The sequence below is a fragment of the Passer montanus genome, unplaced genomic scaffold (assembly GCF_014805655.1).
Source record: "Passer montanus isolate IOZ18808 unplaced genomic scaffold, ASM1480565v1 scaffold64, whole genome shotgun sequence".
Taxonomy (NCBI): Eukaryota; Metazoa; Chordata; class Aves; order Passeriformes; family Passeridae; genus Passer; species Passer montanus.
Window position 1 is genome coordinate 2,424,798 of NW_024371482.1, and position 18,912 is coordinate 2,443,709.

General features: G+C 43.3%; 1 protein-coding gene across 10 annotated transcripts in view; it reads right to left on the bottom strand.

The window, feature by feature from the left end:
• Positions 1-18,912, bottom strand: part of PTPRT (protein tyrosine phosphatase receptor type T) — a 452,765-nt gene that overhangs the window by 61,941 nt on the left and 371,912 nt on the right. For 4 of the 10 annotated variants that reach the window (XM_039728163.1, XM_039728159.1, XM_039728155.1 and 1 more), the window contains exons 14-16: positions 13,925-14,060; positions 8,641-8,706; positions 838-885 (exon numbers count right to left, since the gene is read on the bottom strand). In XM_039728163.1, coding sequence (XP_039584097.1) covers positions 838-885; positions 8,641-8,706; positions 13,925-14,060 — 250 coding nt within the window. The remainder of the gene's footprint in view (positions 1-837; positions 886-8,640; positions 8,707-13,924; positions 14,061-18,912) is intronic. The other 6 variants (XM_039728164.1, XM_039728160.1, XM_039728157.1 and 3 more) reach the window with 5 other exon arrangements.

Genomic DNA, 18,912 nt, shown 5'->3' on the forward strand with positions numbered 1-18,912 from the left:
AACTTGGATGTTTGCTGCAAACTTTTGAACAAACACATGTATTTCATCTGCTCAGCCAGTTGGGGTTCAACCATTTACAGTTGGTGGTTCCAATCCATGCCCAGAGCTGTTCAAATTGGGTCCATCATCCCAGGGGGCTTCCTCAGATCTCCCCAAACCCCCGTGGTGTATCCACTTGTGCAGATGAAGATGCAAAGAGGGGAGCAGTCCTTGAGTGATGAAGCAAAAAGCTGGCATTTAATGATGTTAAAAGCTTTGCTTCCAGTGTTCAGCAGGGTTGGCACAGCCAGATTTAGGAGCCATGAGCTACAGACATGGGAGCCTCTGCTTTTTTGTGCTGTGGTACCTGGGGTAACTAAAATAGCCTTGAAGTGTGTTAACCCTGCCGTGTGGATCTTTTAATCCTGATGGTTTGCTAATCGTACATGCCTGTGTGAATCCCTTGGAAACAAGAATTAAAATCACTCAGTGGGAAGCACTAATCCAAAATGCAGAAGTCCTTAATAGCAAGCACTCTGGACTGCTGGGGTGAGCCACTATAGACCATGACTCTGATGGTTGAAAATGGTGAGTCAAAAGGGGTGACTTCCTCATTCAATATAAGTTAAATTATTTGTGGCAATAATTATCTGTAAGTCCCCATTGCCTGGTATCTCTTCAGAAATGCCAACAAGCTACAAAGAGCAGGAATTGGCAAACTTGCAAACTTGTTTTTGTCTTTGAGTGAATGAGCAACAACATTTCTGCATGTCCTAGGCAGGAAAAAAATAACCCCAAACCCAAGCCCCTTAGTCCCCAAAGGCCTGCTTACAAAAGCCCTATGCAAAGGAGTTCTACCTGGTCCTGTAGAAGACAGAGAGGCCCCTAAAACATTGGCTTGAATGCCTAAAAAGAAAAGGTGACATGAGTTTAAAGTTCTCAATCTACCTCGCACACACAACCCAGGTCTGCATCTGACAACGCTACCATTTTCTTTCAATAGTGCCTTATCAGTTTCCACCTTTCTCCCTCTCTATTCCAAGAATGTAAAAATTCTTCATCTAAATTTAGAGGGAAAAGGAAGACAGATCCCTTTTGAGGATTTCAGAGCTAAGCTTGCCAGACACATCAAGGGGCTCTCAGTTTCTAAACGTGCCTTTTCTGCTGCCGTTCTGTGTCTGGAGAGAGTGGCAGCACAGGACTAAGCCTATTTGGTCCTTACCATCATTATAATTCATAGAAAAGATTAGAAAATCAAATGACTAGCACTTTCCAGAATGTTAGGGATGTGACTTAAAACCCACAGCTAGGTAGAGGTTTATTTCCCAGCACGTCAAAACGCCTTTTGGAAATGGAAAAGCATTTATCTAGAAATGCTGTTTCCAAAAATAGGGCACTCCAAGGGATCTCTGTGAATCACTGACAAGCCACGCCAGTGACACGGCTCCCACTATCCCCTCTGCCCTGCACAGAGCCACTGCAACACCCCAACAAAGCTGCTGTGGGAGCATCAGTGTCAGTCATGGGCTGGCTGCATGCCCAGAGTGTCCCCAGCACAGCTGACACCCCTCATGGAGCAGACACTTCCCCACTCATGCAATATGCAGCTGAAAAGGGGAGGAAATAAAGGACCAGGCAGATATTGGGAAGCAGAGTCTGATACAATCGACACAGAATGTCAGGATGTGAATAAAATGATCTTAATGCTGGTTTACATCCAAGGGTGAGGGGAATGTGGCAAGAAGGAAGCAGGAATCCATGGATGGAGTTTGCCAGGTTGCTCTTTTCAGTTTGAGAGGGTTTGGAAATGAAGAGATGGTGTTTGCAAGCACCACACACACAGAGGAGGGATGAGACAGAAAGATGCTCAAAACTGAATGAAAAAATGAAACCAGCTGTATAATCAGGCAGTTGATGCTGACCCCACTAAAGCAAGGAGAAAAGCCATTGGCAGTGAACACAAGTGAGAATTTGGGGGAAAAAATGATGGAGATTTGATTTGGTTATTTTTTTGAAACTTCTACTTATATCAGAGACTAGACATAAAATCTGAAGCACTATATTAAAATTGTGGGACTTCTACTTAAACAGTCTAGGAATGCAAACTTGGTATCAAGCACAAACCATTTACTGCCACAGGCATTAATCAGGAAGCTCCAGCAATATTTTCTGTTAGAACTATCTGCAGGATCAGACTCCTGTTTCATGGAGGTTTGGATGACTGTCAGGGATTATTTTTTAAAAGCAGCTTCAAACCCTTCTCTAACTTTTTCTATCAATTCTACATGCATGAACATTAAATCTGTAACTGCCACTCCTGTAGAACTCTCGTGCATGTACGTTGACAGATTTAATTTTAGATGTTTCCAAGGATGGATTTTGTACACTGTGGTGTAGATTTGCATGCACAGGTAATTTAGGCATTAGGTATAGATCATGTAAGTTAAATGTGAAATTTCCTCCTACAGACACAAATTGCATATTGCCCTCATTTTCAATAAGCAATTTGGGAAAGTCGAAAAAAAAAATAAATTCCTTTTAGAGAATTTTGCATAGCAAACTCCTAGGAGTACAGCTGTAATTTGTGATGGAATCTGCTCCAATTCAAGGCAGGCAGTGATGAGCCATGCAAATCTCAGGGAGCACTGGTCAAACAGCAGAACTATTGGAAAGGATCTCCGTGCCCTAAACCTGTGGTAGATGACAAATCCAATTTGGAAGAATGGTTTCAGGCTGGTTTGAAACTAAGGGCATGGCCCTGTAATATGGGTGATCCTGTTGCTCTGACTGAGGATTGGAGAGAGCTCTGCTACAACACTGCTCTTCAAATCAGACGTGTGCCACAGGGGCTCACACAAAGGACAGGAAAGGTGAAGGTGGAAACATGATCTACAAGCAAAGGCCAAAGGAAATGGGGACCTTTAATCTAGAGAACAGGAAATTAAATAGGGCTGGTAGGTCTTCAGACATGAAAAGACACCAGAGGGGAGCTGTTCTCGCTGCCTGCAGGGGCTGGGAAGTGGGAAGCTCTGGGGAAGGCTGTGCACTCTAAACTGGGGGAGAGCTCCATGCAGGAGGAGCTGCCCATCCCTGAAGCAGGGGGGCAGGCAGGCTGGGAAATGCTGCTCACTAGAGGGGTGTGAACAGAGCCACAGGAGTGGGAGCTCAGAGCAGTGCTCTGTCACACACTGGGGCACCTGCTCCATGCTGCAGATTAAATGTGTGCTTCCTCACCTGCCCCTCCTGAACCTGCTTCAACCTGCTCTGCTGAAGCCAGGCTGTGGCAGGAGCACAGGGAGGTTGCTGCAGTAAAGGTGTAGTAAAGGGGTAGTAAAGGTGTAGTGAAGAGCAAAGGCCAGTGTCACAGAGCAAACTTCACAGGACAGGAGAAAATGAAGTAGAGATAAGTCAAAAGATGCCCTGAGTGTTTTGTACTGTAGGTATACAAGCACAGGCTCTTGAGAGTATGATCTAAGCTTCACTTGATCAAATTAATCACTGCTTGTGGGTGATTTCTTTTTTAGTATTTATTTTTTAGTTTTACTTACAACCAGACTTTAGACAAGCCAGGTGCACGTGGGAGCCATGCAGTATTAGTCCCTGCTGGTACAGACACCCACAAACCCTGCCCTCTGCAAGGCTTAGGCTTGCAATCACCATACAGACACGTTCTAAATATCATCTCATCTACTTTGTGCATTTTGATATATTATTTTTTAATTTGCTTTCATTAGACAAGCATAGCCACTGATTAATGATCCTGTTTTTCCATCATCTGATGAGAAAAGCACCTAATGAGAATGTTTCTTCTTAAAATTCTGATTTAGAAGGCTGACCTGTGCAGGCAGATCCCACAATCCATGGAAATACATGGAGATATTTATGTCTGAATGTGGTTATACAGAGGTAAGCTTCTAAATAAAATAAAGGGATGTTTTTCTTTTCAAATGTCCCACAGATGGTGGCAATAAATTCAGCACAAACTTTGTTATCTCAAAAAATCTAAGTATAAATTTAGCTTAATAACCTTTGCAATCTCTCCCATGGAAAGAAACTCCCAGCTGAAACCACCCAACAATTAAAACTGGTGTGAAATTCCAGTGGGAGTTGAAGGGGCTTCCTACATTGCAGTCATGTCCCTGGAGCTCTGGGCAGTTCAGGGGAAAAGGAAAACATCTTGGCCATTGAGTGCCCTTTTCTAATAAATAACATTAAACTGAGTGCTTGTAACACATACATGAATCTCTGTATTTCCAGAAATTCTTCCCTGGTCTCATATTGCTCTTGATTAAATTTCATTCTGCAGCCATTACCCAGCCCAGGAGAAAGAAACAAACCAAAACAAACAACCCACACAGAGAAAACATTTCCATTTATTTTCCTGGTGAGCAAATAATAAAATCATGATATGGATTGCTGCAGTTGAAAATACTGTTGCAAAAGAGGTGCCTGTCACTAGATGCAAACCCTTCTGTAAACCGGATGAATTGCTGTCTGTGTTTTACAGCTTTAGCTGGGAGTAAACCAACATCTTCCAGACCTGGCTGGGCTGATATCTTACACTGCCCGTTAAACTTAAGTGCAGAGAGACAGCAGCAATTCTGTCCCAACCTTAGACACCATTTGTGTTGGTGTAAATACAGAGTAACTCCTCTGAAAAGGTTCAGGCATCACCCTGGGCACAGGGATGCAAGGAGTGCACCAGGACAAGAATTCCTAATTCCATCTTTTTCTCCTCACAGGATCCCAACCCACAAGCAATCAGCCTTTTCTGATGGGTAACCTGAACACAAAATTATGCTGATCCTGCATGATGAGTTACAAGTCAGGAATTGAGGCCTCCTGGGTTGTATTTCCACTTAAAGCATGTTAAAGATCTTTATGGCCTTCTCTTTCATCTTTCCTGTATGTTATAGGAAGTTTTCAATCAAGTGCTGCTGTACAAGAATCCCACAACTATTTACCTAATAACTATGCATGCCTAAAATAACTGCTCCTATAAGTGAATATTTTGGACAGGTTTCACCAGTCAAAGCTGCAGGTACTCAAGCATCCCACAGAATGAGATTTACCAGTCCTGAATTGCAGCAGAACACAGGACTGGCTGAGAGCAGAACTCCAGAGATTACCTAAATGTTGTGGCCTGTCTCTGTAAAGACCAAGTACTCCTGAAAAAAGTCTCTGTGACTTTAATAGAATCATCATTGAGAACTATTTGTAATTTCATAGAATTTTTATTCTAGAATTATCATTCAGAACTGTTTGGAATTTAACAGAATTATCATTATAGAATTATCATTACAGAACAGTTTGGAAGAGTTAGGATAGGAGATTTTGTTCCCTAATAAGAAGAAATGCCTGTATAGAAGATGACAAAGGGTTGGGAGGAATTATCTGAAAGCAGACAAGAATTGCTCTAAGAAACACAGCTTTGAAGTCCAGAAACTGAAACCAAACATGAAGGGATACAGTCCATATGGTCACATTTAAAGATCTGCCAGCAGATCTATTTGGGAACCTGCTTTTCAATACTGGTAACTCATTCAACTGAATTTTGCTTCAGGACTAAATAATTCATGCAAGGTCATAGCATAGAAACCAATTCTATTTTTAAAAAAAATCTGTATATAACCATACTGCTGCTGTTATTTCCACAACATTTCAAATAAACTTAAATGCAACCTCTCTGCTCATAGGAGTCCAGAGAAATATGAATCAAGTTTGGCTAAGAATTGCACAGACAGTCTTTAGCAATTTCAGATTTTCATCTTTTCATCTTCAACTCTAATGAAATGCCCTATTTCATGTGAAACTTGAAACATGAAACTCAGTAGAACTTCACTGTATGCTCCTTCATGGGCTCTCCTGCTTTCTTCATTCACTCCTGGAACATCCCTTTTACCTTGATTGCTGTTCAAGGGGAAAAGAATCCAAAGCAGAGCTTGGTTTTCGCAGCGCAGGGGACAGAGCAGGTGTCCATGTGAACCAAGAGGCTGGTGCTGGCAGTGTTTGTGGTGAGGTGACTGCAGATGTGATGCCTCCTTAGCAATTTCAGATTTTCATCTGCAATCCTAACAGATTATTTCATGTGAAACTTGAAACATGAAACTCAGTAGAACTTCACTGTATGCTCCTTCATGGGCTCTCCTGCTTTCTTCATTCACTACTGGAACATCCCTTTTACCTTGATTGCTGTTCAAGGAGAAAAGAATCCAAAGCAGAGCTTGGTTTTCGCAGTGCAGGGGACAGAGCAGGTGTCCATGTGAACCAAGAGCCTGGTGCTGGCAGTGTTTGTGGTGAGGTGACTGCAGATGTGATGCCTCCAGCTTGCAGAGCTGTCCCTGGGGCAGCACCAGCACAGAGCTAAGAGTGAGCTCTTTGCAGGACATTTTGGGTGTGGTACTGTGGGGGGATAGCTCTGTGATTTCTGCAAGCTGAGCTCCAGCCTCCAGTGGCTCCTATGAACACTCAGCCTGCCTGATGGCACCTCTGGCTTTTCCCTGGTGTGATGTGCTGCACGGTGGACATCTGCCTCATTAAACCTTATTAAAGCCCTTCCTTCTGCCTCTGCTGAAGCTCATTGCAACCCCAGCCTTGGGTGACCCTCCAGAGGGTTTTCTCTTCACTTTTCCTGAGTCACTGCACTGCTCCCTGAGGAAAAAGGGTCTAGCAAATTGACCCACAGCAAACAGACCCCTTAAGGACCCCTGTGCTTGTTCTGGCAGAACAATCCTCAGCTGACTGCTTAAAGCAATGCTGTGCAGCTGTAAAATGGGTCACAGAGGGCTCGGAAGTTGATTCATCTTTTTAAACACACAGATATCAAAATAAAATGAAGCAGGGAACATGCTGACCACATACTGCTGGGAAAAGACAGAATTATAATGGGAAACTTGGCAGTGAATTTCTCAGGCAGTGGTGCTTTTGGTTGTAAGGAAACCAAACAGTAAAACATGAGAAATGTGCAGAAGAGGAAAGGTTTTATCAATAAATTCAACTAGCTTGCAGCACCTTTGGGTTAGAACCAGCCTCTACTTTATACTCAGTTAACCTCCTCTTTAATCTATCTACTTGAGGTCCAATTCCATTCTTGGTGAACCAGTGGGAGGTCTAGAGGAAATGGAGTTACTCTGCATTTACAATTACATCACTGGGCTAAGTCAAGACTCGTGATGGTGTCCTAAGGCTCCTCACATGCCTGGGAAAGGTTCCTCTTTCAAGAGCTTCCTGACAGATCATGGAGAAAAAAAATCCCTCCAAGCAGTGGTGCACAGGGATCCTCCTTTGCCCTGTTCTTTGGACATAAAACAACTCATATGGAAAAGAAATCAACTCCCCTTAAAATGGCAGCACTTGAACCCTCTCATTCTGCTGACTTGCTGAACACCTTCCAGAAAAAAGCACCAAGATGAGGCAAGGAGGAACTGCAGGAAGGGGCAAAGGAGGCAGTTCCTGGAGCAGCAGACCAGGAGGGGCTGTCAGGGCTGATGTGGCCCTTTGGGCAGCCCGGTGGGTATCAGAGCCCTGACAAGCCTGGCAGGTTCTGGGGAAAGGGTTGGTGTCAGTGAGAGAGCTCCTGCTGCTTCTGAGAACTGGAGAGGGCAGAGCTGTTCCTGCCCACAGCAACAGCTGCCTTCCCCATCCCTCCCAGCCCTCTGATGGCAGCAGAGACCTCTCCTCACTTCTCCGGGACTTTTTCCTCACATCATTGATCCAGCCTTCTCCTCCCCCAGATCCTCAGACAACCATTATCACGGCAGAAACAGCTTGGCCCTGATTGCTTCCCAGCCCCTCAATCTTTAGGCAACAGATGGCTCTGGAAGTACTGATGTGTGAAGCATTTTCATGTGCCTTAACAACTGCCTTAATTATGCAGCATTGTCATTAGGACTGGACAGGTGATTTAGATCTGAATATCTGAACCACTTCATCATCCAATGATCTAAACCAACACTCAGAACCTGGCAGCTCCAGGAACAGGGATGTTTGCTGGGATAATGTCAACTCCCAGGTGTCAGAAACCTTAAGGTTTTTAAAAAGCTTACATCCATGGCTGAGAAATTCCCAACAATAACATTCAGGTGTGAATTTCCCTGAAGTGTGGCTACAAGCAGTGGACAATTAAAAAGGTGCACTTGGGATGCTCTGTATTTGTCCATTAGCATTTACAGAATCATAGAAGCATTTGTGTTGGAAAAGATTTCCAAGATCATCAAGCCCAACTGTTCCTCCAGCACTGCTGTGTCCATCCCCAAACCCTATCCCCAAGTGCCACATCTACACAACTTTTAAATGAATGCCTCAGTGGTGACTCCATCACTTCCCTGGGCCACATGTTCTGGTGCTGGACAGCCCTTTTGGTGAAGAATTTTTTCCTGATATCCAATCTAAAGATGAATATCCAGTTTGAAGAGTTATAAACCATAAGTGGCGTATCTGTGGACATTCATATGTTTGCAGGCACAGCTACAGGTACAGTGGGAAAATGGAGAAAACAGCATGCAACTGGGAAAATAAAGCACATTCTGCTGGAAAGACAAGGATAGATGGAGTGGTTAAAAAAAAAGGAGAGAAACAAAAAGATAAAAAAAATAAAACAAAGCACAAAATTACCACAGGGTGAACATGCTCAAAAAACCTCATCCCCAGTCAAGTACTTACAAGTAATAGGAGTAGGAATATGCATTTCTTCTAAATATTGACGGCCAGTCAGATGAACAAAATGTCCAAAAGGAGAAAAAGAGAAAAACACATAATTAGACTTAGATGAACTCCAGGTTTCTTTTTCAATATATGAGTATTTGTGCTGTTTTCTGTACTGAGATCCTGTTTGCCTACACTTGTTTCAGGAGCTGTATGTTGGTGAGGAATAAATAGAAACTGAACTGGAGACAGGTTGTGTTTCCACTTCTGCCACCATGAATAAATCCCCTCACCTTTAATTGCCTCACTTTATCATGTCAGTACCATGGGCAATGAGACTTAATTTTGCCTCTCAAGTGCTTCGATATTTTTGAAATGGAAAGAAAGATGTCAGAGCTATTAATACAAATAACAATAAATAGGGAAGTGACAATGTAAGAGCGCCACAATTTTGGAATATTTAGACAATGAGCAAATTGTCTAATGATAAATCAAGCTTCATCAAACTCTAAAATGCAAATAGTTCATTAACAATTCAAGCATCACTCCATATTTATAGCTGAGCACTGGGGGCATGCATTAGCTTTCTGCATCACTGTGATTAAGCATTTTCTACCACAGTTTCTCAACAATTCATTTCACAACATTTTGAGCAGCACCACAAACTGAGCCTTGGCAATCAGTTGTAGCTTAAGAAGTTATATTTACCCTTTCATAGCTGGAAAGGGGCTTCTCTGAAAAGACTGGTTCATGACAGACCTAGCCCAGGGTATTAGAGATTCACCACCAGCCACAAGAAGCCACTGAAACAGCAGCAGTGGTCAAGACAGAGAAGATGAAACACAAACTTCAACGTATTGCACAGCTTCAAAATCCCATCCTTGAAGATACTAGGATGACTAGGAATCACTTAGAAATACAAATGCAGGTTTCAAGTGTTCTCTGTATGGTTGCTCTGAACACAACTTCCATAAGCAGACATGGAAACCAGGCTCAGCTCAGTCACTCTGTGCACAATCACCCTCTGTGCTGTGCACATGGGGTAAAGAGCAGCTCATGAGGATTAAACTGAAGAGGCATGGTTTTCCTGATGATGGCCTTTGCTATAAAGCTGCTATTTTGGCCAGGTTCCTGATGATGCCACGTTATTTGAAGGGCACTGATTCCATGATACACCTGGATGTATTTTAACTAAATGCTATTATCTCCTGAAGGCAGCAATTTTACAGGCCCTAGCAATGCACCAGTTAAGGTGCAGTGATTGTCACTGAGCTTCCCTGTGAAAATCCAAATTCCACTGAGCCTCTAAATAAAGGCAAACATGACCAAGATGTAGAAAATGAGAACACATGCAGGTGAACCCCTGAAATCCCCAAAATTATTCCATTGAACCAAGCCCTGGGAGGGGCCAGGACCAGGGCTCACACGGCTCTATTGACTGAAGTGTTCCCTTGAACATCCTCCTGTTCTTTCTGCTGCTCTCCTGTCTGGGCCACAGATATCTGGGACCCACCAGACTCTCAGGCCTCATTAAAAAGCTGCACATCCCTCCAGGCTGCAGAGGAAAGCTCAGAAAGGTTTGAAGAGGCCAGGACCAGGGCTCACACAGCTCTATTGACTGGAAGTGTTCCCTTGAACATCCTCCTGTTCTTTCTGCTGCTCTCCTGTCTGGGCCACAGACATCTGGGACCCCACCAGACTCTCAGGCCTCATTAAAAAGCTGCACATCCCTCCAGGCTGCAGAGGAAAGCTCAGAAAGGTTTGCTCCACAAGGATAGAAAATATAGGAAGACAAACAAAAGGAGGATTGTGTTTTGAAATTGGACATTTTGGCTCAAATTCTTCCAAAATATGCAGCCTGAAATGAGGACTTACTAAAGAATATTTCCAAGCTTAACTGTGAGAACTGGTCAGAGTATGGTTCAGTGAAAACATGACCTGGTCCTAGAATGTACAACACAGCCCAAGCCCTGCCTGTCTCCCACCTGAAACAGGGATGGGGGGGACACTGGTCACTCAATGTGCAAATGTCCCTTTTCCTAATTCTGTCCTACAGCTTGGGTATGTTCTACCCAAGAGGCTTTGGGGTTTTATTTAATTAGTTTAAGGTAACCACCTAAATCCTAATCTAGAATAAGGAGCTGAATTTTCATAGGAGGAAATAATCCTAGACCCTACAGAGACCCAAATCTCCTTTTTTGCTATCGACAGCAGTTTAAAGAACTTATTTACAGTGCATCCATGACAGGCTGTCTGATCCTATTTATTCAGTCTTATATCTAAAGGGGTCAGTGGAGGCTTTGTCTGCTCAAACACACCAGCCTGAGAGGTGTCACATTCTTCACTCCAGGGAAATACAAATCACGATTACACCAGAATTAAAACTGCCCAGATAAGATCAGAATAGACCAAAATCAAATACTTTGGGAAGGGCCAAAGTGAAAGGGTATTTTCTCCAGAAAAAAAAAATCCTGTTTTTCTTGTTTTGTTTTGTTTTTACAAAATGATTTTGTATACTCTGTTACACAAATGTATTTACATAATATTAAGGAAAAAAACAACAAGCTCCTTAGAGAATTAGAAATATTTTCATACAATAAAAATGAGCTATTTCAGGATATGTATCTGTTAATGAAAGAATGTTGTTCTGCCTTTTTTGAGCACATACACTCATATGGGCTTGGATAACCACCTCTAAATTACCAGGGTAAATTATCACAGAATCACAGAGTGGTTTGGGTTGGAATGAATCTTAAAGATTATTCCAAACCCCCTGCTATGGGCATGGACACTTTCCACTGTCCCAGATTGCTCCAAGCCCTGTCCAGCCTGGCCTTGGGCACTGCCAGGGATCCAGGGACAGCCCCAGCTTCTCTGGGCACCCTGTGCCAGGGTCTCCCCACATTCAGAGTGAAGAATTTCTTCCTGATATCCAATTTAAATTTAATCTCTTTCAGTTTGAAGCCTGTATGAACAGGATATGTCCTTGTGTGAAGTTTCTCTCCATTATGTTGCAGCAAATTTTATATTTCATATACATGTAATGATGATACTATGGCTTAACTCCTGGAGTTAGTGGGCTCCCAAAACCAAGAAAATAAACTGTTAATGGTTTTAATTTTACATACTGCAAGACAGTCATGTTCAAAACAGAAATATATATGTACACACAATTTTGACATAGATATATAGATAAGGAAACTTTAGCAAATTTTAGACAACCCCAAGTTGCAACTAAAACTTTAAGACAACAAATATAACATCAAAAATTTTCCACTGTGTAAATACACTGGTTGGCTCAATTTAGCTTCACATATCTGACTGAACCCTCTAAAACTTTATCAGCCCCCTGAAAGTTTTGAGTTCCTGGAATTTTGCAATTTGTCCTGCTGAAACTGTGAGCAGCTGAGCACTGCTTGCTCATGCTCTGTGCATGAAAGGTTCCAAGCAGTGTGCTGCCAATCTGGTGAGTCCCACAGGAACAAAAAGAGGCTCCTGATGACACCAATGTTTATCACAAACCTATGTCTTCCTTCTCTTCTAAGCCCTCTCTGCTTCCTCTGCTCTCTGTTAACAAAATGCTTCATCCAGGAAGTCCTGTGCCTGTTCCCAATGAACTGTGATGCCCTGGACAATGGACAAATGTCATTGGGACATTTTCCAGCTCCATTTGAAGGCATTTCAAGTTCAGCTCATTAAATTATTTTTTCTGAATTGTTGCCTTGCAAGGCTGCACTGTTTGTACACCAAGGCCCTGGTGCATTGGGAAGGGAACTGTTTTTAAAATGAGGCTAGTGCAAACTGCAATGCAAGAGTTTAAGCTCCAAATGCTCCTGTTTGCAAAACAAAAAGAGAACTCTTGTTAAACTGCTCTCTCAGAAGAGCTCAAGCTCTCAGCTCTGCTCCTCCAGAAGTTCCACTCAATTTGTGGTCCAAATCAGCTTCTCCTTTTATAAAAGCTGCTCCCAACCCACACTAGTTTACAAATGCAATGAGCCTGACAGGCTCAGGTTCATCCTCAGGGAGCACTTGTCCATATGCAGCGCCGAGCCCCAGCTGGACGTGGCTGGTGGTGCCCATCCAAGGGAGCCCAGAAAGGATGTGATCAGCAGCTCTGGAGGTGCTGGATGTGCTACAGCCTCCCAAACCTCCTCCTGCACTCAGAGCTTCTAAATGGGAAAAGATTTTAAAGTCAATGAGCCAGTTTATTCCTTATTTCAGTGTCTTCCAGCAGGTATCCTTGCAAATTGCAGCAAGCAGATACAGACTGCAGGGATTCTGCTTGTCTGCCCTGGGAGGGGCTGTGGAAGCAACACAGAGGAAGCTGTAATTTTCCAGCTCTAGGGAAAAAAGGGGAGAGTTTAGATTTCTAATACTCCCACTCACCTCCTTTCCAATGTTAACTTTGAAGAAAATTGCCCAGGTTTAAAGAGCCTATGGCAAAACCAGCTAGAGCAAAGTTCTGTGTGTGGGACATCACACCCAAATTCACCAAACATTGCTGCTCCAGGGACCTGGCAAGTCCAGCTGAAGGTCCTGTGCACTGTCTCAGGGGCCAGCTCAGCTCAGCAGGAGCTTGGGAACTTTCACACAGAGCAAATGGATCCTCAGTGTCCAGCCTCTGGGACTCATTCTGCATTAGGAGTAGTTTTGCCTGGGGGTTTTTCTGTGTTATCTGGGAGATAACAACTTAGGTTGCAGCAGTCATGATAGCCAAAGCATCAGCAAATTCAGGTGTTGGAAAAAAGGTTGGGATGAAGCAGCCACAGCTTCTCTGGGCAACCTGTGAGCCTCACCTCTCTCACAGGGAAGATTGGATATTACTTCTTCCTAATATCCAATCTAACCCTCCTCTCTGTCATCTTGAATCCATTCCCCCTGTCCTGTCACTCCAGCCCCTTGTGAGCTGTCTCTCTCTATCTTTCTTGTAGGCTCCCTACAAGTACTGGAAGGGCACAATTGGGTCACTCCAAACCTTCTCTTCCCCAGACTGAACAATCCCAAGTCTCTCAGCCTTTCCTGATAGGAGAGGTTCTCCTTTTATCCCCTGTATCCCATGCTACTTTGTGACTTATCCCTTGACATTAATTGTCATTATTTCCTTGCAGTAACAACCATTCTTTCATTGCTGGATCTCCCAGAACTGCTATTTCTTCTGGGCCTACCACCCCTAGTGTCAGTGTTATGTACACAGGCATTAACTGCTGCTCTCTGTCGCACAGAAAGAATGTTTTATCTTTATTTATTCTTCCTTTGGAAATTACAACAAGAGGTCCAAGATGGAAGCAAAGCAGAAACTTACCTTCTTTTGATGGTAAGCATTGCTCCTAAGAGGATAATAACAAACATCAGGAGACCAGCTATAACTCCAGCCATTTTCACTGTGCTGTCAACTTGCTTTTCAGGTTCCACTGCATTGGAATTCTGGGTGGAAGCTCCTTAAAAGATGGAGGGTGAGGAAGGACAAGATAAAAAAAGAAGAATTTTTAGGCAAACTGTGCAATGATCCACTTTAAACATTCATTTGAAAGCCTAACAACATATTTGCAATCAAATTGCAATAGACAATTGTCCATCTAACCAAATCTGCCTTTAATGAGGGCTAATGACAGATAATTCAGAGCAGTAATAGGGTGTAAAATCCCAGTGTAGTGCAAATGACTCTAATATTTTACTAAGTTTTACTGTAATGGGGCATTTACTCTTCTGAAGCACTCAGCATGCACCCAGAAACAGGAGAACAACAGTTCTAATTTTAATCTCAAATAGTTTAAATGGACTTGAAATCCTTACTCACTGAAATAGTGAACACAGTAACATGTAATTATAATAATACTTCGGGCAGAAACTTTTTTCCCTCCAAAATCAGCTCACATTTGTCTTTCTCAGTGTATTGGAGGCCTGGCTTTTTTAAACATCCCATTACAGATATAGATGTAACAAGCATTAATGCAGCATATAGAGCAGCACTCTTCACACAGAATCATGGAATGATTTGAGTTGGAAGGGACCTTAAAGCCCATCTCATCTCAACCCCCTGCCATGGGCAGGGACACCTTCCACTTGACCAGGTTGAACCTTGGAGCTCCATCCAGCCTGGCCTTGGACACTTCCAGGGATGGGGGAGCCACAGCTTCTCTGGACAACCAATTCCAGTGCCTCAGCACCCGTTATCATCACACACCAGGCAGGACTTCTTCAGCCCACAGCAGAGAACATAATTTCTGTTTGAAATATGGGGGTTTTGGTTGGTTGGTTTGTTTTTTTAACAAGTGAAATCTACACACCTAAAATAAAACATATTTAGGACCTTATTTGTGCAGCATTTCTGCTCTAACTGAGCACCTTGGAGACAGCTGCCCTCTACCCTATTGTTGAGACCTCATTAGTCCTCATTACAGACCTCAGCTCCGCTGACTTCGCTGCTTGCTGCACAGAATATTTCCAGATACAGCTTAAGCCACTGAGCTTGATTTAGAAAGCCCCACAAGATTTGACTCATGGCTACTCTAAAGACTAAATAAGCCTATCTTCATTATATTCCTGTTACACTTAACTACTCCTAAAAATATCACCGCTGCAGTTCACAAAGTTAAATGAATTCATGTTACACGAGATCCACTCTTATCTTGGGCTTCACCTTTGCTGCTGCAGTCAGCCAGGTCTTCCTCTGCAGCTTAAACATAGGGAAAGGGAATCAAAGGTGAACACAGAGGGCTGCCATCAGAAGACTGTAATGTTTTGCTCTTTTAACAGCTCTGTGCTGCTGATCTTCAGGAAATCTGAATCGCTTCTATTCAAAGTCACTTGCTTGGGGAGATAATAGTCAGTCCAGTCCATGTGTTGGTGAGACAGCAGTGTTATTGTCACTGGGGTGTTGTTTTGCCTTTTGCCACACGTTAAACTGCATGTGCTTTAAGAGATGGTGCAGTGATAAAAGCATGATTTCACTTCTCCTACAGCTAAGCTGTTAATCTAGTTTACTCAGAGCAAAACACTAAATTTACCAAGCAAAAAGGGCTGGCTTTTGGAATCACACGTATCATTTTCAGCTTTTGCCCCTGACAACTCTACTATTCTCCTGCATTCACCAATTTGCCCATTCAGTTAAGAGCTCACTGATAACTTCTGTGCTCACAGGTCTGAAATGCATTAATGGGACTCCTGAGCATGAGAATAAAATAACGGATCAGTTGCATATTTCCATCTTTATTTGACAAGCTCTCCCACAATCCTGCAGTAAATGTGTGCAAGAGGTGAGCTACACACCATCAGACAGGCAATCCCCACGCTGTCACACAACAAAGGCAATGAGAAAGGTACAATTTCTCCCTGAAAATGGCTAAAACTCTATTCATTGAAGTGAAAGTCAGAAGTACTCCAAATTATCCTTCAGCTGAGCTGCAGTTACTCTTATGACCCTAAATAATAGGTGTTAGAGAATGGTTTTCTACTATAAACAGCACAGTCAGACGCCCCTCATTTTTGTACCATCTGAATACCCTCATGAAGTGTGAGCTGTGCTGGAAGAAATAAGAATGTGCTGTCAACTCCATCTTCTGACCCACCAGATTGGTTTGATTTTGCCAGGCTGCTGCTCGTTACTCCAGGCAATGTGTGGTCAGAGTGTTTTTATCTGATATTTCCCACCCCACTGCAGGGTCCTGCAGTTCCAGGAGGAGAAGAAAGGCTCATTATCCATCCTGACACCTCCACTCTGTGGTGACTGATTCACTCCAATCTTCTGGGCAACTCTATCTCTCTTGGCAAAGGCCAGCAATTCCTTTAGGCTACCAGCCCAACCATTTGTAAGTTGTCTCAGTTAATAGTGCCTAGGAATGGAGAATATGACAGTGTCAGCAAATTCCTGGCTCTGGGATTCTCAAAGCCTTGCAGTGAAACATAACTGCAAAAGGCCATTGTTTTCCTGCTGTTCTGGCATATTTTCCATGCAGATAGCTACATCTCCTCTGGCTGCTCTGGTTTCCCACCTGCCCCAGCACCAGCTGTAGGTAAGAACATTCCTGTCCTGGCAGGAGGAGCTCTGTGAGCTGTTTCTCTCAGGACACATGACTTCTGCTGCTCCTAACAGAAACGCTGTTTTGGAATTCACTTTTGCTTCTCTCCTTTACACAGATGCAGGATCTGAAATCCTCTGAGCACAGCAGCCCATAAAAACTGCTCAGATGGTCATTTCCTGCAAATATCTTTAAACACTTGCAAATATCTGCACTACTGTACTTGAGGGGCCACCCTTTTCTTTCTGAAAAACCATGTTTATATATTGCTGGCATTAAAAAGGAATGAAAACAAAATATGACTGTATTTTCTAGTGGTTACTTCCATCACATTTCCTGGAATGAATTGTTCCTTGTAACAGGAGCTGGATGCTGGAATAGTAAGACACAGAGCAGGTCACCACTGTTATTAGTGTGTGTATTTCAGTGGCACCCAAAGCCCCCACGGAGGTCAGGACCCCACTACTCTGCACTAACACAAACTAGGACAATTTTCTGCCCTAAGCTTGCTTTCTTAATAAGAAAGGCAAATGACAGCAGACAGAGCAGTGAAGACTGCAGGTCCCCTGACTCCCTGTCTGTGCCTGATCTACTCCACCAGGCTACTGCTCTCACAGATACTCATTTCTGTGGTGCACAAAATGCACCATCCCAGGAGCCAGAGCAGTGGCCTGACTCTGCCTTTCGCAGGCACTGACACTCACCCAGCACTCCACTGCCCAGTCAGAGCTATTTCAACATTTTTCTTCTTCCCTAGCAACCCAATTGACTTTGTTTCTCTTTAATCCCTTCCAGAATTCCCAGATCCAGCATCTTGCAGTGAGCCAGAAGACAGTACAGGGAGCACATTCATAGGAGATACAGTTCTGGTGATGCAAAGAGATACAAAGAGAGCAGGGCAGGAGGAAAATGCCAATTTCCCAGAGCCGTCCAGCTCATCAGCCCACGAGAAGTCAGGTTTCTGGATCATCACACACTGATGGTTTAATTAAGGTTTAAATTAAAGTCTAATCTGGCCATGCTGCTGTTGATTCATAGAATCACAGGATATGCTGAGCTGGAAGAGACACATCAGGATCCTCAAGCCCAGACCCAGCCCTGCACAGACACCCCAACAACCTCACCCTGGGCATCCCTGGGAGTGATGTTCAAACCCTCCTGGAGCTCTGGCAGCCTCGGGGCCGTGCCCATTCCCTGAGCAGTGCCCTCTGGGGGAAATCCAGCCGTGGCATCTAAAGGAAAGATACCATGGCAATCTCTCTCCCAGCAATTTCTGCACAGGTATATTATATGAAAATAAGCCACAAAATATAAAGCAACCTCCTCTGTGGAGGTGGCACTCTGAAAAACATCCAGGAAAGAATGATTACTGAGTGCATGTAACTAAGCAGGGCTGATAACACAAGTTTCTTCCATAAAACCTATTTCACAAACTGCAATTTGAAACATTCTTTACTTCAGGCAGCAATTACAATACAGCATTTTTAAAAAAATGACACTGCCAGGAAAAAGAATTCAAGAGAGCAATAAGCAGGAGGAAAAGTCAGGTATTTATGTGAGATTTCCAGCTGGTGAGACAGAAAGTCCTGCAGTGGTAGGGGCATCACAATCACCAGTAGCCAAGACTCTGGAGGAGAGAGAAGTATCCCAAGGCTTAACAGGAGAAGAAAAGAAATCAAATAAAATTATTCTAAGGACAGCTGGGTCAAATATTTAGAGTCCAGGAAAGGGCAGTGTAAGTGTGAAGGAGGGATGGATGAAATGAGAGAAGCAACAGAAGAAAACAGAAGCCACCACCAGGAGACAGAAAATACCCAGCAAAGGGACAAGTCTGGCAACGATGAGGTTTGGTTTCAAAATCGTAGCTTCTTCAGAAAGAAATCCGCTCTTGGAACAAAAAACAATCAGAAAAATTACTTCAGAGCATTATTTAATCCAGAAAAATTAATGAAAAATATTGGGCTCCCAGTCATCATGCGTTGAAATGATCTGCACAATCAGAGTAATTTCTTTGCAGCACATAATGGCCAGGCAGTGGGCTGAATGTAAAATCTCCTAATAGACCCAGAGGCTTGTATTCAAAAGACAGCTATTCTCAAATCACTTGTAAACACGATTTCCTTTATTTATTTTTTTATGGTGCTTTCTATGTGAGTGGCCTACAAATTATTAAAGCAGCTCTGCATGCAGGAATGTTTTCCCTCATGTTTTCAGTTCCTGATGATATCTGTATCTGTAAAACACAGTCTGGAGTGCAAACACAAGGGCAGAC